Genomic DNA, 22,195 nt, shown 5'->3' on the forward strand with positions numbered 1-22,195 from the left:
AGGCCAAAAGGCGGTGACCATACAAACAGTGAACACCATCACTAGCTAAAACAGAGCAACGAGAATGAATGATTTCAATTTAAAAAGGGATAGCCTCATTTTGAGTAGAATTCTCATTGATGCAGCCTAGGTAGTTTCATTCTCTTTTTGACTTCTAGTTTTCGTTTATCATTTGCTCGTAATAAGGTGAAGGTGACAAAAATTGCATAATCGGAGGAGACACCAAAAAGCCAATGTCAATAATGTCATTCTCTGCTCCCGCCCCAGCCATTAATATATTCTGATTCTTTCAGTCTCTTCTTTCGAGAGCTGTGTAGCAAAAGATTTGAATTTGGCGAATGTATTCTGTCTGCATGATATTTCTATCGATAAACAGATTTGGAGGGGAAAACTGGCGAATGATGGTTTTTGTGTGGTTTATTGGAAGAAATTGGTAAAGAGCTCAGAGTATTGTGCCAAACCTACGCCAAGAAGAAGAACAAAGAAAACTATCAGTAATCGGACCACAAAAGATGACTGATATGGGGAAGAAGAATGATGATGGTTTAAGTGGGCGGAAGGGGAATGGGGGGGATCTTGAGGGGTAGAACGAGCAAAGGATGACGGGGGACTGTACCCGAAGGTCTGCTTAATGCTCCGAACATAATATCCTTCCCAATTACGCTGGACCACCTCTTCCTGACCAATGGGGACACCGGTCCAGGAGACTCGCAGAACCGTAACGCGGTCAACATCATTCTGGTCAAAGAAAATTTCCTGCGTGCTATAGTGTCCTTCCGGCCATTGAGCCAAACGCCACTTCTGTACAATACGCTTTGATGGCTCCAAAGTCACATATTCACCGTCCACGTTGCCGTCGAATATGGAGAACTTGCCCCCGACTTTTGCGCCGTCAAATTGACGGGGAGGTCCTCGAGTAAAGGCGGCAATGCGTTGCGGGTCTGTGAATGTGGTGTACAGCTCTTCTGCAGTGGTCCGCATTTCATCTGAGGCTGTTACAGTCGTGGTGTTAACAGAGACCTTGCCAGTCGATGTGGTGGCCGTCTTGGGCGCAGCCGGCGCAGGCGTCGGCGACTTTTGTGGATGGTAAGCCGGAGTAGCGAATCCACTGGAAGGATTAGACCCGGGAGCATGCTGGATATCTTTGCCGTGCTCCTCAATCAGGACTTTGCTAAGTTTGGCAAGCGCCGTACGTAATTGAGGAAGGATCTTAGACCGGACAAGATCTTTTACAGGTTGTTTGGAAGATGAGTCCGAGTAGGCGCTGATTTCAAACTGAGTCAAGCCAGTTAGAACAATCTCACACACACGCACACACAAGAAAAGAAATACGATAGCAAGTACGGGAAACATACGACAAACTCATCCTCTTCCGTATCATGAGCGACTTCAGGAATGCTGATTGTGCCGGTCACGGTCTCATCATCCTTAGTCTTACCTACAGTTAAGAGTGAGTCTCTATCCTGGAAGGGAGAAAAAAAAATTATCACTGGGGAGTTGGAACCTTCGTATTCTAGCTGCAATTTCACATCATAAAGAGTAATGACCTTTCCTTTACGTTGGCTGACATCTACGTCGCCATCCATGCTCAACACCTTTTCAACCTTGGCCGAGACACCGTTGTCCTCAGCAGTGATCTTAGACAGATTGTCCTGCAGATATGTTTTTGTCCATGCGGAAACATCCTTATTCACCCAGTGCCAGTTGTTTGGGTTGTGAAGAGCCATTGTGTACACGAGTTTTTGCGCTAGCCGGCGACTTGGAAATCAAATAAAGAGGTATTATGCTCAAAAATGACGGGCCACACCCTAATTATTCAATTAGTCATCTGAATATATAGTAAATATTCACCAGAAAGAAAAATCGAAAACAGTAAAAAATGTATCAAGTCAGAGCGTTGGGCCGACTAATGCGACCCGTTGCAAGCAAGTCCGCAGCGAACAGAGAACAAATCTTTCTAGGACTGGTGCCAGCTATATATCTCATCATATGAAGATTGCACAGGTGTTGAAGAAGCGCAAAGTATCAGGACAGGCAGTGGTCTGAGACGAGGGCAGTGGTGGAACAGTGTGAAAAAGCCCACACCAGGAACGAGAGAACAGTAAGAGAGAAGAAAATTTGCACTTACGATAAAAGTATCACACAGCGATCAGGCTGGAAGCACAGAGCAACTCAGAAAACAATCACTTACGAGAGAGAGAGAAGAGAGGAGAGGGGGCGGAGAAAAGTTGAGGGAAGAAGAATCTCTTCCCTGCCAAACTCCGCAGGGAAAGAACATTTTGGAACGAAAGGAAAGCTCTAGAATGACAAAGACGGCCTGGTCACGTGACAGACCCACAGCCCTAATTCCTCTTGCTCACCACCAAAAAGTCATATCACACACAATTGAAGCTGCTCTGTTTTAAACAAATGCAAAATATTCAACGGAATACTACCTACGATGGCTACATATGGCATATATATTGTGTTCATTTAATGTCTTCAATGCATTCACTCATACGTAAGATAGCGACAGTAAGGGTATCTTGCTCTCCTCCTCAAAGAAAATGGCAACCAGAATAGAATCAACAAAAAGGAAAAAAAAAAGAGTTTCTCAGTGAAAATAAGGCCCTACTCTAGCTGTTCCGTATCATCCCAGCCATCTTCAGCAAGAAGATGGCTCTTGACCCGTTCCCGTAAGGATTCTATATGACTACCGAGAGCCTCAGTCCATTGACCTTCAACAGTGGAAACTTTTTCTTTCAAGTCAGCGGTCAACTCTCGCTCCTCGCGGGCTTGCATCTCCTGCATCTCGCTCCGCACCAAGTCCTCTGGTTCTCCATGCCGAGTACGCTGTGCCTCCATCAGCCGGCAGTTGGCAACCATGACTCCAGACCTGACTTCATGCAGAAGACAGAGCAGGTTGGTCTGCGATTCGATGAATTGATAGCTGGATTTTTCTGCGTGTGATAGCAAGGAATAAAGATATTGCAAAGGGAATTGATAGTAACTGGGGTTCTCCTCATACTCCTGCGCCGGTATCTCGATCTGAAGATCGGAAAGATTTTCTGGTATTTGCTGCACCAACGTCAGCAGGGATGGAGCAATATCCCAAAAGGCCGATAGGTGTGTTTCGACACCGCGCCTAACGTTTTCCTCCACAACGTCCATGAATGCTTCCACCCTAGCTAGGGATTTTGCTTCAAACTGAACGCGACGGTCGAGGGAGTCCTTCACAAAGAATGCGTCGGTTTCCGCGAGTTTCTCTTCATTCTTAGTTTGCTTGTAAGGTAAGGTAACAATAGCCCGGTACTTTTCGTTACTCTCCCCTAGGAGATCATAAATTTCACGATGCAGCAGTTCCCGCGCTTCAAAGAGCCACTTCAACTGAGTGAGTTGTTCCAGAATCTCTGGCTTTTCGTCTCCTTCTTCCTGAGTGTGGTCCGGATTTTCATTTTGTATGGCTTCTTTGAGTTTCCCGCTGAGTTCATTAATTCGCTCCGTGGCCTTGCCGACGCGGTCGCTCAGAATGAGATGCATTGGTTCCATCACCTGACTTTGATACGTATCATAGTTACTTTGCACCAACTCCTTCTCCTTCTTTTGCTCATCGGCTTCTAGCGCGGCTTCAGCTTCTGCAGCCTCGGCGTATTTGATGCTGCCCTCTTGGATTTGTTGTTGGATGTTGGACCTGAATATTCTTCGGTTCTCTTGGACTTTGGCCTCATATTCCTGCCGTAATTGTGCTATTTGATGCTCGTAGTGCTCTCGAGTTGCCCTGACCTCTGACAAATCACTAATTGACCGAACTGTAGTCCGATAGACGACTAAGTCTGGGTGGCTGTTGTTGACAGCAGGATGGTGTCTTGGATACGGCGGCGGGAGAGTGACCAATCGAGAAATATCCATTTTATGTGCACGATATTCCTGATTATAATGACTTTCCTGCAAGGTGTCATATTGGTATTGAGAGGGAGATTGAGATGGAAGCATCTCCGGCTCATGCAGTCCAACCTTTTCAGGTGGATACTCGTTTGGGCCGTAGCCACCTGGATGGAAATTTTGCTGTTGTTCGCTGTACTGCTCCTCCTCTGTCACTGGCAGACTCCTATTATAGCCCATTTGCATTTCCTCCCGAACCTCTCGTGGAACCCCCATATACTTCGATTCTCGTTTGGATCTTTGGGCTTTTCGCTCACCTACTCCTTCACTGCTTGAACCGGTTTTAGACTCCCACCAACGACTAGGTGGTCGGCCTCTTGAGCTCTCGTCGTTCTCAATGCTTATACTAGCAATTGGGGATAGGCAGGGCTGGTAGTTGTTCCACCACATTGTCTCTGGTCTTGAAGAAGAAGATACATTTACAGATGCCGTGCCTGGCTCAGTAAATGACGTGTCCAGCTTCATGCTAGGCAATTTTCCTCTTTCAACTTTCGGGGCGGTTTCCTGGGTGAAAAGCTTCTTGCGAGTCTCCTCGACACTAACGTCAGCGTCTGCAAAAGCACGAGCATATAACTTGCGTCGAATTTGGGATTCGGAGACAATGAAATCCATGAATATCCTCAAGGCTTCCGAGTCATCCGTTGCCGCGGCTTCCTTGTCGAGAACAGCTTGATACCTTTGCAGGGCACCATTCAATGGGTCATTATCCCGCTGAAGAACTGAGTCAAGGGATGGTGGCTGATTGAAAGACATACGACGCGGAGACAGCGGCGGGAGTACTGAGACGATGTCATTTGGGATGTGTAGCAGATGTGAAACCGGCCGTTCTTCACTCTTTATCCCAGGACGCGAAGCCGAAGAGGGTTGTGGCTCATGGACCGAGCTTGGTGGGGTTGACGGTAGAGGTTTGGAGTTGAGCACACTTTGTTTCTCCTTCACTAATGGCGACTCATTCATCTGTGGCGAGAAAGGCGGCGTGGGTGTGATCATATCTTGATGTGAGAAAATTGAATCGGGCTTTGGTGTAGAGAACGAGGAGCGACCCGAGAACAATGCAGAAGAAGTCCGAGAGCGACTGCTAAATAGAACTTCATCCGACTGCGCGCTGCGTGCGCTCGAAAGAGGGTTTGGGAACCCTTGCCGGCGACCACTCATGTTACCATCGCTTTTGTCCGCACCGTTTAGAACGAGATTTGCCGGCGTTAGACGTTCCAATTGGGTTTCCCACGGGTTTCCATTGTTATTAGCTACGCCGCTGAGATCTTCGGAAACCTGCTGTCTTTTGTGTTTCTCTATTCGACGTTCACGAATACCTTTGGCACTACTGTCTCTCTTAACAGCGAAACTGCGGAATAGTCCTCCTCGACTCGGCGGTCGTCGAGAGGACGAAGACTCGGCAGAATTTTGAGCCTCCGATGCGTCATATACCACTTCCGTGTCAATATGTAGCGCTTGTGCTCTATCAGGCTCGTTGCGCTTAGGTACCACATCCTCATCTACCCAGTCAGCCGGAGTCGGTGGGACTTGACCAAGGGATGTGCCTAAGACCGGAGGGGCTCGTGGACGAGGGGCCTGTATCGCTCGTTTCGATGAAGATGCATCCGATGTAGTGCTGCTAGCACTACGAGACCTCACCGCCGGTGGAGGACCAGGAGGGGGTGGTGGCAGCGGCATGCCAGGCTCCCAACTATTGCGCGGTGATGAGCGGCCATGAGATGAACTCACAATCCTTGACGCGGTTGGGGTTTGCAAGGCACCAGCGGACGCAGCTCTCTTGGAGGATGGAGCATGTAATGGCAAGTCAAGCTGATGGAAATTGTTGGCTTCACCGTAAGCTGCTGCTTGATGTTGAGAGGCCGTGAGACGGTGAGACGAAGCCGATGACTCGGGTGTTGGGTTCCCAAAGACAAATTCCGTGTTATTTTGTTGACGGTCTACATCAGCTCGAGAGGACGAGCGGGATGTCCCTGGTGGAGGTGGTGGAGGCGGCGGAGGGACGTTACCATATGCCGATTGCCAGTTTAAATTACCGTCGTTCAGTGAAACCATCGATAGAGGGCGAGGTTGCGGGACATTTGTACGATATCTCACAGCACCAACATCATTCGACTGTCCACGTTGAGCTTGGGAAGGCGGTACTACCAAAGACGCCGAGCCTGGAGGCGATGGCCCCTGGTTACGCGGTGTGTAGGGAGGAGGAGGAGACGGCATGTTGTCTAAGGTAGAAGTTAGCACAGTAAACTCCCCCATACTAGGCACAAGAGCGATAGACTCAATCACTAACCTGAACTACGAAGCACTGGGAGCGGTTGCTGTTGCATAGTACGGATTGCATGACTGCGCGAAGGCGCAACCTGGCCCGTCTGAGGAGAAGTCACCACATTCATAGGCCCCCATTCTTGAGGATTGTAAGGCGCACCACCATATGACGACGATGACAATCTCAGAGGCATTGGAGAGGTACCACGCTGAGCAGCACCCGGCGACGGCAAGTAAGCAGCCGACTGGGGGTGCTGGGAGAAAGGGCTCGACAGAGACGTAGCCGGAGAAGACATGAAGCCAAGAGTCGCCCCAGCGCTGTGGCTCTGGCGATACTGGTTATTAACGTTCAAAGATGTCGTCAGTGCTGGAGGTTGGATGGCATGGTTTCTACGTCCGGTTGGAGACGACGACTGGGCGGCAGCTGCAGCACTCCCCGAGCTGCCTATGAGGTTATTCCAGCTGCTGTGCCGTTAGTATTGCTGACTTCTGGTCTGGAGAGAGCATGGACAGAAAGGATCACAGAAGAACAGAAAGGGTTTTCTGAGGGATTATGAATGAAACCAGTCCCCACCTGTTGATATTCATCTTGACCCCCAAAGGAAGAGCCGCCGCTCAGCAATAGGCGTAGTGTATTACTTTTTCCTCCCTGCTAAAAGGGCTCCCAGGACGCCATGGCCGTCTGTAACACGATCTATCTCTTGCTAACGAGTCAGTGCCTCATACAACGCCAACGCCGACACTCTGTCCTCAAGGGCGAGCTGAGCTGAGCTGCTGTATGCCGCAGTCAGCAGAAGGTAGTATGGAGGAGACAATGGATGGCGAAGAGGGAGGTTTGTTTCTATTCTTCGCATCAGCTAATTAGCGAATCCTCCACTAACTGTATAGCCATCTTTTTTTAGAAAGAGCAGCACGGCGAAGCACGCTGAATGGGCGGCGGCCAAGTAGTCTGCACAGGGGGAGGTGTATAAATAACTCTGTAGCATGCAGCGTGGGTGGAAGTGATACGTGCCAATGCAGCTAACCCTCGACTCGTCACATCCCAGCCCAATCACCGCCGCGCCCGCAGCCGCCGACCGCGACGGCGAGCCAACACAGGCTGCTTATTTGTCTGTTGATCTGACACTCGAGCCTCGAAGTGCAACTTTATGTTGAAATCTTGCGCTAGGGTGTGCAGCATATTGGCTGGTCATGCCGTGTGTTATGTACGAGGTACGGAGCAGTCTATAGCGTGCCTGAAGAACTTCTAATTTTGGCTAACTGATTGCATTTGATTCCTGATAATAAACCTGATGCCGAGTCATGTGCTGCTACAAGGAAGAATGGCGTCCTGCCGACTGATAATCCTTCAAGAGTTGTTCTTCCAGATACCTACAAGCATAGACAGAGAGAGAGAGAGAGAGAGGGAAACTGAGCGAGTTGCGTCCTGATTGGGCCTACATTCTGAAAACACATTAGTTTGAACCCGAACAAATCAATCGCTGACTGAGATCATGTAGAGTAGACGAGGTTGTCAGTTAGAGCCCTGTCACAGGCGGTGGTCATCAATGTAATAATTTTATGTTGACCGTCGTGATAAAAAATATAGTAAATCATCATATAAAGAAAGCTCGGGCATAGTGCTAGGCAAAGAAATGTATGATGGCTTACCAATTACTTTGTAGTTCATATATCTTCACATATCTTGACGGTGCATGTTGGATCTGGTGTGACGGTCAGCACGTTGGCATACAATTGTGGATGCCATAGTTCAGCATAGACAACTCTCAGTCCGGACAATTCTCGTCTTTGCAAGTTAGAAACCAGCTTGGACATATGCTTGTCTTTGATTGTATGTCGATTCATCATTGGGAACGAAAGGGAGAATCGACGTGAGTACATACCCTATGAACTGGGGCAGAGACTCCATGGTGCAGCGCGTCCTTTATCAGGGCAACCAATTCCTTTAGAGAATATATCTAACTAAAATATACCGTCAGCGTTGGCCATGAAAGGTTTGAGCGACAGTCAAAATGTGCAAAATGTTGATCAGGAAAGCATGAATGGTATTTTAAAAAAGGTTGTCTGCATCGAAAACTCGAATAAGACTCGTCATCTAGATAATCATCATATAACAGGAAGAGTGCAGAACGCTAAATAAAATCCAACTTACCATACTGCAGAATTTTACATGTAGACCAGATGCAATATTCTAATCTAAATAGGCCACCCGTTAGATATGCGTGGCTAAGACTTTACCAAGAAACTCAAGAGTGTGTATGAGCGTGTCTCAGTGGGCGAGGTTTTCTAGGCCTGCCACAAAAGGGCGTGTCCATCAAGACCGAACTGCTTGTGCAGCCGTCGGAGCCCAGTGCCGCTTCATCATCGAGAGGTACAGTGCAAACATTTTTCTCGCCATGGGTAGACAGTATCATACCTATCGAAGCCCTCAGGGACCTTCAGGATATTAGCAAATGGGTTCGAACACGATCAAAGACATGCACGAAAACAGATAATTGCATTGAAAAGGAATCAGTCAAAGCCATTAAGTATAATCAAAGACCCGAAAGTCTCAGCCGGTAATTTCCAGCGTATATTAATGTAAATGATCATCATGTAGAAGAGACAAAAAAAAGTTTTTTCCGCTTACCCAGTATCGTCCCAAAAGTTTCGGCCGATCATGTCGCTATCCATGCGACAGCTAGCTAGCTAGGAAAAGGTCTGAAGCGGAGAGCACATTAGCAAAGACTCGCTGCAAATGACATAAACGAACAGATATCAAATGCACAGCAAGAGTTGAAATTTATCAGACTGACGTGTCAATAAGAGTTTCATTCCTTGGGAGGTCAAAGACTCTAGTTTGCGGTTGTAACAAATCATCATCAAACAGAGAGAGGAAGGGAAGTGAGCTGATGAAAATTTCTCCGACTTACCAATTGGAATTAAGCTGCTTGTGAAGCTGTCAGTCGGGCTCTACTGTTGAACAACGAGTCATGATTGATCATTCACATCAGGAAGGACAAGCTTCCATAAACATTGATGGAAGACTTGTTGTCTCTCGCGTTGACACAAACAGAACTTTTTTTTTTCTCTTCGCAGCTTTTTGAGGTCGGCTAATAAGGGCGCTTAGCCAAGAGCGGCTAGTGCTGTCACATGATGTGCTCGCGTGTTTGCGGAGTTTGCACCTGATAGCTTCACGTGACCTGCTGTTGATGACTAAGCCCGCTAAACCTATTCTGTCGCTAGCTCTAAAATCTGTGTCTCTCACGAGACCAACGCGGACGACTTCACCCGAGCCGGCGAGGAGAAGACGCGGGGAGGACCGGAGAGCGCGCCGGCCAGAAGAAGATGAGCCGGAGGGCCGGCCGCGCCTTTCCAATCGGGGCCTAGTGCGGGGGGATGATTTCATAGCCAAAGGACTGACGAAATATTGATGTGTCTACAGAAAACTAGGGCTAGCGTGCTCGGCATAGCGCTTATCCGTGGATATCGGACTGACGTTGCTCTTATCCACCCGAGTATACATCCTGGCAGCTTCCTATAAAGCAGTCAATTGTCGGCATCTTTGCAAAGAAATTCTTGCTTTTCACATAATACCCATATTTGGAACCACTCAGATACCCTGCTAACCCTCTTATCCCGATCAGCGGCGATTCGTGTCTATAAACCCCGTGTACTACAGTCTTCCGCTCAACCGAGGTAACCACATAGACACCTCATCTGTCTCTGACGGCGCTCAGCTTTTGATCCCTCCCAAATCTCCTCTGTTTCAAGTCTGCCGATCACCAAAAAGCTATAGCTTCACAATGGCGACCAGCGGTCCCGCTGTCGGGCAGGAAAATATCAACACAGACATCGTCACCCTCACAAGATTCCTGACGGAAGAGCAGACCAACTACCCCGAAGCCACCGGTGATTTCACGTATGGCAATCCATTCTTCTTATAAGAAAAAAGCTACTAACGTGTTCAGTCTACTGTGCCATGCCCTGCAATTCGCATTCAAGTCAATCGCCTACTATATCCGTCGGGCCACCCTCATCAACCTCACAGGACTAGCCGGATCGTCCAACACGACGGGCGACGACCAAAAGAAACTAGACGTGATTGGAAATGACGTGTTCATCTCCGCCATGAGAGGCTCTGGCAAGGTACGCATCCTCGTCTCCGAAGAAGAAGAAGAAGCCATCATCTTCGACGAGCACCCCAACGCGCGCTATGCCGTCGTGTGCGACCCCATTGACGGATCCTCTAACCTCGACGCCGGAGTCTCCGTCGGCACCATCTTCGGCATCTTCAGACTGCCCGATGAAATCCTGGGCCCCAACAAGACCGTCTCAGGCAAGGACCTACTGCGCGACGGCACCGAGCTAGTTGCCTCCGGCTTCACCATGTACGGCGCTTCGGCTCAGCTCGTCATCACCATGCGCGGCGGCTCTGTCAATGGCTTCACCATGGAGAACTCGCTCGGAGAATTCATCCTCACGCACCCCAAGATGCAGCTCCCGCCCAAGCGCGCCATTTACTCCGTCAACGAGGGAAATAGCCTCTACTGGGATGACTGGGTGAACGAGTATTTCCACTCGCTGAAATTCCCCGCGGAGGGCGGCAAGCCCTACAGCGCTCGTTACATTGGTAGTATGGTTGCGGATGCGTATCGTACTCTTCTGTACGGCGGTATCTTTGCCTACCCGGCGGACAAGAAGAGCCCCAAGGGCAAGCTGCGTATTCTCTACGAGTGTGCCCCCATGGCCATGGTGTTTGAGAATGCGGGCGGTCTCGCTGTCAACTCCCGCGCTGAGCGATTACTTACCGTCCTCCCTGAACACATTCATGACCGCAGTGGTGTTTTCCTTGGTTCGAGGGAAGAAGTACAAAAGGCCATTGATGTATATAACAAGCATCACAAGAAATAGTTTCTTCACGTAGTAAAAAATGACAGATACGTTTAACTAATAGTTACTTACCATCGATTATATGGAATGGGTAATGGTGACAAGGTTCCTAGATTTAAGAGTTGAACAGTATAATGGATTCTACATTTCTACCTAGGTACAAATCCACACTATTGCTATATAAATTACAACAGTATTTCAGATCAAAAAGAAAATGCAAAGAGAGACAATGTTTAGTCAACAGGATCCTCTTCAAGGAGAATCTTGAAGCTGAAAGGTGTAAACGGAATGCCGTCGCCCATGAAGTGCTTGCTCATGGCTTCAACCCAGTGTAGACGCAGGGAATGCAACATGGCACTCGTGCCCTCCATCACACACAGAATGGCCACCGTCAAGAAGAACCACATGTAAAAACCGACCACAATCATAATAACACGGAGCGTTGAACCTTCCGTGGTAAGGGCGCCACCAAGGGTCATGGTCCATAGAACGATAGAGAGTTGCTGATGAGCTAGCGAAAGAGCCCAAAGACGGAGGTAAGACGCAGTGTGGGAGATACAGTTGAGACAGAATTCTACAGATAATTCGTTAGCAAGGAACCCACATAGGCTCGGAATGCCCAGTGGTAAAGAAAAAGACTTACCAATGGTGTGAATGACTTGGTGAATCATGACGTCTGAAAAGTCAAACTCTTCGTGCTCTCCCTCATCAATGTCTTGTGCGATCATTGCAATTCCTTCGCCATCGCTAGCCAAGCTGTCCCGGCCTTCGGACGGACCGCCGTTCATGTCTCCATCTTCATCCAATGCACTGACACGAGCATGTTCACCGAGTCCTCGGTAACCAAGGGCTCGAGCTCGGTTGTGCTCGGCACGAAGCCAAAGAGGTTTGAGGAGAAGCATTATGGGGACCTGCACAACAGCCAGGAGCAGCAAAAACACTTGAACGCCAGCTTGTCCGGGGTATAGTTGTTCTTCAATGCTTCCAGGACTGAGGAACATGAAAATCAACATGTTGAGAAGACCAGGTGGAGCATCTCCACGAGCATTCCAATCAATAGACCATTTATAGACAATGGTGAAAACAAGGTAACCGAAAATAGACTGGAAGAAGATCATGCCAGGAAGGAAGTTCCCAAAAATGTCAACCTTCGACTTGAAGTGACGAGCATTGATATACTGCAGAGAAAGGGAGTATGTCATCTGAAGTCACACAGGTTATTTCATAAGAATCTTGGGTCAGAACCAAAGGAGTACTGCAACTTACATGAGCCCATCCCAACAGAATACTCAACTTCATCTTATAACTGTTCGTAAATAAGAGTGAGTTTTCGGCTTCGTGCCAATTCCAATCCAAACCAAATGGGTATCGATAACCCGGCTTCAACGATGCTTGCACAGCTTGCCCCTCTTCAATATCATGAGGCCACTGCCACTGACTTGGAAAGATTTCAAACGATAGCGAAAAGACATCATTGTAAATTAGACCAGTATACATCGAAAAGATACCCATCATGAGCATGATGTAGCGACCATAAAAGGCCATGTATGTCAGCTCATCCAATTTTGTTCGTAGGAGAGTCTTCTCGAATATGATCATTGCCGCGGCAGTCAAAGTCATCAAAAGTCCATGGCCAAAGTCACCAAACATGACAGCGAAAAGGAACGGAAAAGTGACAATAGTGGGCAACCCAGGATTGACTTCACTGTACTTTGTAATGCCGTAGGCGTTGATGATCGTTTGAAAGGCTTCAGTGAATCTGTTCGTCTTGACATAGCTTGGAGGTGTCTTATTCGTTCGGATTTGATTGACGATAGTAGGAACAGACAAACCAGCACGATCGTTGACATCCTGTAAGGTTGACTTGATCAATGGCAGAGAATTGGTCGGGCACCATGCTTCAGCAATCAAAGTCTTTCGTGCCTGATCATATGAAAATTTGTTGAGCGTGTGATACACGGATTTCTCCTTCTTGACAATAATCATCCAGGCGGCAAGTGAACGGGCAATCTGGGATAGTTCGGCATCCAACGTATTCTTTGTGTTCCTCAAAACACTTTCCACATCTCCCAGGCGAGTGTTGACTTCGTGAATCTGGTCGCGTCGAAGCTCGCTGTTCTCATCCACGCTGTAAAGGCTGGAACCAAGAGATTCCGAGATTTTCCTGATCTTTGCTATGATTTCCTTTCCGTGAGCAAAGATAACAAACACATTCTTGTGGATTTCTTCGTTTGTAGTCGGGTCAATGATAGGTTCCGGAATTTCAGATTGGTTCATATAAAGGTTTCCACGCAATGTACGCCACAGGATGCGCTCGAAGGAGCCAATCCGATCTCTGGGGATAACGCCGGCAACAAAGCCAATGTTCATAACAGAGAAGGATTGCTGCGCATCCCCATTCTGTCCCCGTGGAACCTGGTGTTCGACATCCTGCAAAAGCGGAGCCTCGTCTGTATCACCATCCACTGAAGTGCGAATCTCTTCTGTATGTCCATGTGCCTATTTATAATGCATTAGCAAGGTAATCCCCCAGAACGACCAACGACCAACGACATACACGGTCAAAGAAGCCTCCCGCTTCTCTGAGAACCCAGCGCCATTCCGTGAGCTCCATTTCTCTTTTCTTCAAGGTTTCATAGCTATCGTTTAGGGAAACGACACGTTGTTCCAAGCTTTCACTTCGTTCGGCCAACTCGTCGATTTCGGCAGAGGATGGGGCGGCTAACGTGTTGGCAAACTCTGACGAGGGCCGCATGGTTATATCTGCCTTTTCCATTTGCGAAGCAAAGTAACCTAATTCAGGTATGTTAATACTAAAATTGCCCTATATCACTGGAGTAGCACATACGTAGCTGTCTCTCAACGTTATCGAGGCGACGGATTTCTTTGGTGAAAGTCCGCTGGAATGCATTCGTATCGGGATTAAGCTATATATGAACGTGAGCATCAAAGTGAAGTACGCAGTTCACAAATATACGAAGTTTGTGCACTCACGTCGCGGAATTGCACCTCGCCCACCTCGCCCAAGGCGCTCACAACTTCACGGCTGATTTCGTTTGCGATATAGAGCTGAGTCAAGCTCATATCCGCAGAGCGGAAGAACGTGTCCTTTGGGGCCATTTTGAAAGACCAATTTGACGACCAAAAGAGGCTTCAGGTAAAGGGTTGATCGGAAAACCGGATGCCACTAATACGAAGCCTCAATGGCACGAGGACAACGCAAAGAGAAGGGACAAGTCGCTGGCCGACTGCAGAAGCGGTCTCTGCTGCAAATAAAACGTGTTAGCCGTCTTGGCTGGATCTCGAGACCTCGCGCACCCCTTGCCAATAGATCGATCGTATATAGAGGGGTTCTGGGCGAGTCGAGGCACTTTGCTGCGTGTCGACGGCTGCTCCCCTAAGCTGGAGTTGCCGTACCTAGCGTTCACGTGACCCGTCTTGTTGACTTGCTTCCATTCGGATAGCCTCGACTTTCTGTCTATGGCTCTGTGCACGACTCTTCATGTCCGCGCAAGTAATTTCTATTGCTGCCACCTGATAAACACTGGATAGTCTTCAGCTGCACTTTTATGGACCGACATTGGAAAACCGGCCACCGTTCTATCTGCCATCCGACCTTGATTGAAAACGGCCATCATAGCATACTCCAGTGTACTGAGACAAGCCTGGCGCAGGTATTCGGATGTATCTTGAATTGTAGTTTCTTTCATCATCAAATTCTTCTCTATGGTTTTTTCTTTTCTTTTTTTCAAAAACAGAGGAATAACCCTGGGGCAAACTTCGAGGTTGGATCTGACAGTTCGGCTATTCCGCCGATTACAACCGACGCTTGATCGCTGACCTGCTATTTCGTTCCTTTCTTTCATGTTACTCTCAATCTTGCATTAGTAAAGTACGAAAAGAGTCATTTGTGTGACCGCGAAGTGTTTCTCATGACATCTTTAACAAAACATTCTCTTCTATCCCAATCGACTATATCAACCTTCGTAACAACGTCCGCTATCGGCAGTACGACAAGGCAGAGCTTACGAGCGAGACCCGGCAAATTATTCAAGCACACTATGTCTGCTGCACTTCTCTTTGAACAGAAGCTCAAAGCCTTAGAGAGCTTGTCGGCTTGTGATGTATGTCCTGCGTATTGCTCAAGTGTGATGATATTTATTTTCATAACACCAAGAAATAGGTGTCTGATGCATTATTAAAACTACAAAAAACCCCTGCTGGTAGCCAACTAAGAGCAGGGCAATTGGCCGACATCAGTGAGCGGAAATTCTACCTTCCAAAGGCTCGGTGTAAGGAATGCATCGCGCGAGACTAATATAAAAGCCCAGACCCTGTATCCCCGTTCATTGGCCGCCAAGGAGGCAAATCAAAGATTATTGCTCCAGCAGTCACCTTCCAATTCGTACCAAAAACTGGACCTACGCCAGAAGCTGCAGATCCTGAAACGAACGGATTTCCCCCAGGAAAGCATTGGGTCGATTGGAACCAGCCCGGTACCATTGCCGTGCTCAATCAACCGGCCGGTCAGTACTGTGCTGTTCTCGGTGGAATCATGGCGGCAAGAATGTCGTTTCTCGGTGTCAAGGCTGTTGTCGTGAATGGCAGGGTAAGAGACTTGGCGGAATTGAGTGCCACGGGACTACATGTAAGTATATCAACAACATGAGCAGTCCTGCCACAGCTATCACCCATCAATAACGCTTACGAACATATGTAGGTATGGTCAAAAGCAACATCGACCGTAGGCACTGGAGCTGAGGCGAAAGCTGGCCTACGAAATGTCCCCATCGACTTCAATGGTGTGACTGTTAATACAGTGAGCTGAAATTTCTTTTGCATCAATTTTCTGGGAAACTAACTTTATCATAGGGTGACATTGTCTTCTGTGACCCGCTCGAAGGTGTCGTTGTCATACCACAAGACTTACTTGACGACGTATTGGAACTATCTCCAAAGCTTATAGCTCAGGACGATAAAGTGAAAGCTGATGTTGAGAAGGGTCTCTCGGTCTTCGAGGCAATGAAGAAGCACCGTAATATCGTCTAATGCATTGTCATAGTTACAGCAGAAAAACATACTGAAATCCCAATTTTACAGAATTTCCCTCCAACGGCCCGAGAAGTAGATATAAGAGAAAGTCAACGAAACTGGCCATAAAAGTTTTATTTCTGTCAGAGACAAGGGGGGTTTGTCTGTAGCGGGTGGCATGTGCTGGTTGAAACTGTACAAAGGGAACTAAGAAGCCACAGTGACAAATGTAGATTGAATATCATATCGTGAATAAAGAAACCTTGCAAATCGAAACACCTCCCCTGCTGTTAATATTGCCTCTTCTCGAGCTGATCACACATAGTCAGCATCGTATTGAATCCATTTCATTGGGGCGAGCCTATATTACCTTCCATGGATTGCTGACTTCGAAGCCAGTGGGTGCTTCGGCGTTGGTGGATTGGCCTCTCAAAGTACCGGTTATCCGGTAATCTCTCTCCATCACTGCGAGATTGAAATAAGTATATTGTCATGTGTTCTCGGAATGCGCGGCACAGTTCAATCATTCTCAAGCGTCACTATACATACTTTGCTGTTGGATTGTTAGCATCAACGAGAGGGTCTCTGCGAGGAGATAAGTCAAGCCTACTTTGTCCCAAACGTCTCTGTTCCACCTTGCCTTCTTGCCATCGTTCGCAACATATTTCGTGACAGCAAGGCCAGCTCCGGTAACGCAGTACATCTAAGCCTTTTGGATTAGCCATGCCGTTGAGATCGATTAACAAAGGCGCTTCTGCTAGAGCTTACGCCGATGATGATTCCATAAGGAATCAGAGCCTCGAATGGCACACCCATCTTGGCGCGTCAGATGGTAAGATCCAATGTCAATAACCGAGGTGGATTTCGCTGTTTCGACTTTTGAAAGGTGAATCGCGACCCAATTGGCAGCAGAGGATTGAGAGCAAGTTGGAAGAAGCGCTGCGGAGATCTCGCGAGGGAAGGAAGTCGTCGTGGCCAGAAACGGCATAGTGACTTCGGCGGGCTTGGCATTGATCAGTCTGAGTCAGCAGGTTTCTCCGCCCGGCACGACAAGGGGATTTGGGAGGCGCATCGTCGCCTGGAAACAAGTACGAAAAACTGCTATTGTGTGCCTGTTTTGCACAAATTTACGCGTTAGACACGTGTTTGCGCTCTTCAGGCGTACGCTGAGTATGATTAACCCCTAGTTTTGACATTGGCGCATTCAGATTCATATCTTCAGGCGGCATCAAGCTAACGCCACTGTGATCTACAAACAGATTTGACGTCTATTCTGCGCCCACCACAAGGCGACATTAGTGCAGGAGTAGGAAGGAACTCTTTCTGAGCTCAGTTCGGTGCGATTGCGGGCATTGTCATGCTAACCCCCGATGCATCACTGGTCTAGCCTCAAGTGACGGCGGACTCCTCACCATCGAGGAGCCCTAGACAGTTTCAATCGTGGGTCTGTTCAAGAAGATATACAGGGCTGCGGGTGGTGCCAGAATCCGACTCAACTTAACGACGAAGAACGACATGGCCGCAGTTATGACTGCTCCCCATGACGAGCTTGGCGTCAATCCACAAACCGATTTGCTCGATAGTGACCAAGATGCCGAGGGCGAGGAAGATACAGATCTCTACCAACTGGACCAGGAATTGCAGAGTGCTGTTCAAAAGGCGGATGCTGGCCATGCGGCTGAAGATGACGAGGCTACTGCGGAATCGGATTTCGCCGAGGAGATTAGGAGCGGAGACGAGTCGGCAGAGGATGCAGCATCAAGAGACGATGAAAATGACGAGGAATTCGAAGGGTCTCGGAGGCTACGTCGAGGTCGAAGAGGTGCAGTTTTCTCGAAGTCAGATGACGAGGAAAGTGATCCAGATGTCGCATTTGAGAATGGCCTAGATGCACATTCAGGTTCGGATTCAAACAGCAACGTTTCAGACGCAGAGCCTGAGGACTGGGATGCTGAAAGTAATGGGAAGGAGGACGAACATGATGGGGAGAAGATCTCTCGGGGTAATTGCATGTGAGTGCTCAGAGTTGCTCGAGCATTCAATTAGATATCTAACAGCCAAAAAGATTTTGTGGCCAGGATGAGGATCATGATCCGTCCGAGGATTTTGAGGAGTACCTGACTTGCGCAGTATGCGGTGATCACTGTAAGACTTCTCCATCTCTGCAACGGTGGTATGTCGACACTAACGATTACTTTTTTTTTTTATAGCCCATCGACAATGTGCTCGAGAGCAAAGCGCTTTCAGCGATACCGAAGGTGAGCTAGCTGCCATGTCCACTTCCTTCGAGCTTCATCTAATTGCAATTGACAGATGCGGAAAGTTGGCGATGTGTCACCTGCGTTCAGAATAATTTTGAGCCCGATCCTGGTGAAGATTCGGCGGCTCTACGTAGATCGACTGCTCAAAACATTGCGCGCGATCTATTAGCAGCTTCGACTGGCACCCAAGGGCCTTCTTCTCACTCTATTTTCACTAATCTCATAGTTGACGATGATCCCATGGACGGAACGCGGTCACTTCGAAAAAGGAAAATCTCCTCTGCCGACCCAGATGAGCATGTTCCTGTATTGCGGAAACGACAGCGGCGAACGCCTTCTCAAGGGGCAACAGATAGCGCTGATGGGTCTTTCGACACAGATGGGTTGCCACGCACACGACCGCGCAGGAAGCGCAAGTCAGACAAGAAGCTTTGTCGTGTCGTGGAGAGCGACATTGGCAAGTGTGTCATTGCCCTGCACCTCAACTTTGTCAAGATGGCAAAGATTCTCAATTCGCGCCCAAGACCCCTCAAGGCAAGGCGGCGACGACAACAACCCAAACCACCGCCTATAGAAGATGAACCACTTACTCATTTCGCCCCTATCGTTCCTGCTTATACGACCGCACCCTTCTATTCCTTTCACGATCGTGAAGTTGACGAGCTGAAGTCGAAACCGTATGGCGGGATATTATCGGAAGCTGATGCCGATACCAGCAGAACTCTTCCTACGCAAGCTGATCGAGAGAAGTTCGAGTCTGCGCGAAGGAAAGCAGAAGAAGACTGGCAAAGAAAAGTCATGGAGTCAGAGCCTATTGGGGAAGTCAACCATCGTGCATCACAGAAAGTATCTGGTCCGCCGAGCAAAATCAAATGGATCAACTTTGGTGGTTACGAGATCGAGACATGGTATGCCGCGCCTTACCCTGAAGAATACAGTCGCAACAAAGTGCTCTACATTTGTGAATTTTGCCTGAAATACATGAACTCCGACTTCGTCGCATGGAGGCACAAATTGAAATGCCCGGCGAAACATCCTCCAGGGGATGAAATTTATCGAGATGGCTCGGTGTCAATCTATGAAGTGGATGGACGAAAGAATCCAGTCTATTGCCAAAACCTTTGTCTCCTAGCGAAGCTCTTCTTGGGCTCAAAGACTCTATATTATGATGTTGAGCCCTTTCTCTTCTACGTCATGACTGAATTTGACGAACTAGGATGTCATTTTGTGGGCTATTTCAGCAAGGAGAAACGGCCGAGCTCATCAAATAATGTCTCGTGTATCTTGACTCTGCCTATTCATCAGCGAAAGGGATACGGCAATCTTCTCATTGACTTTTCCTATCTTTTGACGCGAGTTGAGAAAAAGACTGGATCTCCCGAGAAGCCCCTGTCTGACATGGGTCTGGTCTCTTATCGCAACTATTGGCGACTTGTTCTAAGCTATCAGTTGCGCAACCAGAAGACGCCGGTTAGCATTGCGGAACTTTCTGATCGCACAGGCATAACCGCAGATGATATTGTTTCAGGCCTAGAAGGGCTGCGTGCTCTTGTCAGAGACCCAGTCACTAAGACCTACGCACTACGGCTGAACTACCCGTATTTTGAAGAGTACATTCAGAATTGGGAGGCCAAGGGGTATGTGAAGCTCAACCCGAATGCCCTCGTATGGACGCCATACATAATGGGCCGAAGTAACCAATCACATTACGATCGTGCACAACTGCACACTGTCGCTCCTAGAGAAGACCTTAATGATGAAGATGATATGGACACGGATGAAGTTGGCGCAATGCATATTGATGGTAACGGATCCGCGAAAACTAATGGTGACCTAGCCTCAAAAGGAGGTATATCATCGTATGCACCAGCTGGTCCTCCGACGACAGCATTTTCTTCGTTTGGGGAAGAGTCGACCTCGTTATCTCAAACCAACGGCGACACGGGCGCGGTGGATCCAGCAGCTAATATTCCCCCGACTCGCTTTGAAATCTATCCTCCAGTCCAGCCACCAGTCTTCAAACGGCGACCCGGTAGGCCATGGGGCAGCAAGACGAATTACAATAGAACATCGTACAACACGACACCACGTGGTCCACGATCCGCCCCCCGACGCACTTCGACATCCATGTTTGGAATTGGGTCGCAAGCGTCTGCTGGTGCTGACGCTGTTTCCTCGGCGCGAAGGAGCAGAAGTGGACTGGCGTCTGAGCTTTTACCAGGGGCCGAAAGCCTTTCAGTCAGCATGGGCATGAACAGTAATCATGATTATGATCCGGACAACGATGAGCCCACACTGCCGGATGCAGACGAGGAAGAAGGCGAACAAATAGAAGGGTTCACGAACGGAACATCTATTTCTGAGTCGGCAATGCCAGAATCGAATCACGCATTATCCCCATTGCCAGCTGATGCCGATGCCGATGCCGACGCTGATGCCGAGGTCGAAACCAACCAGTCTGGGACAAATGGCATCGACGTTCCCACCGATCCCAACTCTAACAACGAGAGTATTACCGCCACCGCTGTCAGTAATAATGTCACTGCAACCAGTACCAACAGCACAGGCAATCTCACACCGCGTCGAACTCGCCGATCCGCAGCCGATGAAGAGAAAAAGACGATCAAGCTGTCGTCTACCACTAGGGCCAGCATCAATGGAAATGGAACAGCAACCGCAAACGCAAGCGCAAACGGAGACAGCGACGTTGATGCAGATGGCGAAGTCGACGAGGATGTGCAGATGTCATGAAACAAAAAGATTCATCTCCTCTTATATACAACGAACACAAATCACCAAAACAAAAAAAAAATTGGGGCTACACAAGTCATGCATGCATGTATCACCTATTTTGTGTATTAAGTAGCGTGCTCTCTTTCCTATTTTATTTCATATTATTCTATTAATTCGGCACGAGTGTGTTTATTTCTTCTTTTCCTTTTTCTCTCTAATTATGTGTCTAGTATCTACATATTCTTTTGGTTTGGTTTGATCGGAGGACAGGACTGCGAGGAACGGAGTTGGTGTTGATTGATTGTTTGAAATGTTGTTTTAGGTTAGGTGACTATAGATAGATAGATACATCAAGCTGAATTACCTACTACATTCATACTTGAGAAACAAAATAAACACTTAACTACTTATGGTACATCATATCGATTACCTTTCTAGGGCTGGTGTGGTACTGAAGCTAGTAAGCACCAGCAATCCATGGATCCAACGCAACTCAAACCAGGTACCACGATCATCCGGTTGACAGCGGCAAGAGTAACAAGAGAACCTTGGGAGTTCTACCTAGTTTAGCGGCGTGTCATTTCTGTTGTATATCCATGGTACCGCATAGGAAGTTAGGGAGTTCATGTTCCATGGTCATATAGCTGTAGCTAAGCTAATTACTTTAGTGGGAAAAGTTATATGAAGAGCTCTATATGGGGTAACTTTATATCTGAAAATACCATGGATTTCTTAGGCTACGTGTAATACCTTGTTTGTTGATGTTTTCTGCCTGGGGTTGGTCAAATATATGTTAACTCACCTATGTACTTTTCGATGGCATAGAGCAAAGGTCAAAACACCGTTACAACCTACTCTACAGAGGTCCCGATAAACGTTCGTATGACCTTGTTCGTCGTCGGCTGTATGACTCTTGACAGTTTATTCATTTGAAGAGAAAGTCAAGGGAAAACCTTGGAAATCGAGCGGTTGTTTGGTGACCCACTTGAGATATTCACCATTTCTCTCAGCATACTGACACTCATTGTTCAAGAACCATGCGCAATGCACAATCCATGCATAACCGAAACGGAGAAGAATCTCTTCTAGCATATCATTTCAGATGAAGCCTAGGCAAG

At 48.0% G+C, this 22,195-nt stretch overlaps 7 protein-coding genes across 7 annotated transcripts; 3 read left to right on the forward strand and 4 right to left on the reverse strand.

The window, feature by feature from the left end:
* Positions 1–545: 545 nt before the first annotated feature.
* On the reverse strand, positions 546–1,727 carry UA08_04710 (hypothetical protein; the record flags this gene model as incomplete). Its single annotated transcript, XM_020267010.1, has 4 exons — positions 546–610; positions 663–1,275; positions 1,356–1,438; positions 1,505–1,727. The coding sequence occupies 4 exons, from the start codon at positions 1,725–1,727 to the stop codon at positions 546–548; spliced, it is 984 nt and encodes a 327-aa protein (XP_020120210.1).
* An 883-nt stretch (positions 1,728–2,610) lies between these two features.
* UA08_04711 (hypothetical protein) lies at positions 2,611–6,768 on the reverse strand (the record flags this gene model as incomplete). Its single annotated transcript, XM_020267011.1, has 3 exons — positions 2,611–6,137; positions 6,206–6,642; positions 6,755–6,768. 3 exons carry the CDS (start codon positions 6,766–6,768, stop codon positions 2,611–2,613), a joined length of 3,978 nt encoding a protein of 1,325 aa, XP_020120203.1.
* A 3,197-nt stretch (positions 6,769–9,965) lies between these two features.
* Positions 9,966–11,073, forward strand: UA08_04712 (Fructose-1,6-bisphosphatase; the record flags this gene model as incomplete). Its single annotated transcript, XM_020267012.1, has 2 exons — positions 9,966–10,081; positions 10,131–11,073. The coding sequence occupies 2 exons, from the start codon at positions 9,966–9,968 to the stop codon at positions 11,071–11,073; spliced, it is 1,059 nt and encodes a 352-aa protein (XP_020120204.1).
* Positions 11,074–11,285: 212 nt separating this feature from the next.
* Positions 11,286–14,172, reverse strand: UA08_04713 (V-type proton ATPase subunit a; the record flags this gene model as incomplete). Its single annotated transcript, XM_020267013.1, has 6 exons — positions 11,286–11,626; positions 11,696–12,254; positions 12,319–13,551; positions 13,610–13,845; positions 13,901–13,979; positions 14,047–14,172. The coding sequence occupies 6 exons, from the start codon at positions 14,170–14,172 to the stop codon at positions 11,286–11,288; spliced, it is 2,574 nt and encodes an 857-aa protein (XP_020120205.1).
* A 941-nt stretch (positions 14,173–15,113) lies between these two features.
* UA08_04714 (hypothetical protein) lies at positions 15,114–16,101 on the forward strand (the record flags this gene model as incomplete). The annotated part of the gene is made up of 5 exons (XM_020267014.1): positions 15,114–15,176; positions 15,236–15,344; positions 15,384–15,700; positions 15,773–15,871; positions 15,925–16,101. 5 exons carry the CDS (start codon positions 15,114–15,116, stop codon positions 16,099–16,101), a joined length of 765 nt encoding a protein of 254 aa, XP_020120206.1.
* A 272-nt stretch (positions 16,102–16,373) lies between these two features.
* On the reverse strand, positions 16,374–16,899 carry UA08_04715 (hypothetical protein; the record flags this gene model as incomplete). The annotated part of the gene is made up of 4 exons (XM_020267015.1): positions 16,374–16,394; positions 16,454–16,548; positions 16,633–16,786; positions 16,852–16,899. 4 exons carry the CDS (start codon positions 16,897–16,899, stop codon positions 16,374–16,376), a joined length of 318 nt encoding a protein of 105 aa, XP_020120211.1.
* A 699-nt stretch (positions 16,900–17,598) lies between these two features.
* UA08_04716 (hypothetical protein) lies at positions 17,599–21,095 on the forward strand (the record flags this gene model as incomplete). The annotated part of the gene is made up of 4 exons (XM_020267017.1): positions 17,599–18,095; positions 18,149–18,228; positions 18,294–18,341; positions 18,397–21,095. The coding sequence occupies 4 exons, from the start codon at positions 17,599–17,601 to the stop codon at positions 21,093–21,095; spliced, it is 3,324 nt and encodes a 1,107-aa protein (XP_020120212.1).
* Positions 21,096–22,195: the final 1,100 nt, after the last annotated feature.

This window comes from Talaromyces atroroseus (genome assembly GCF_001907595.1).
Source record: "Talaromyces atroroseus strain IBT 11181 chromosome Unknown scaffold_5, whole genome shotgun sequence".
Lineage (NCBI taxonomy): Eukaryota > Fungi > Ascomycota > Eurotiomycetes > Eurotiales > Trichocomaceae > Talaromyces > Talaromyces atroroseus.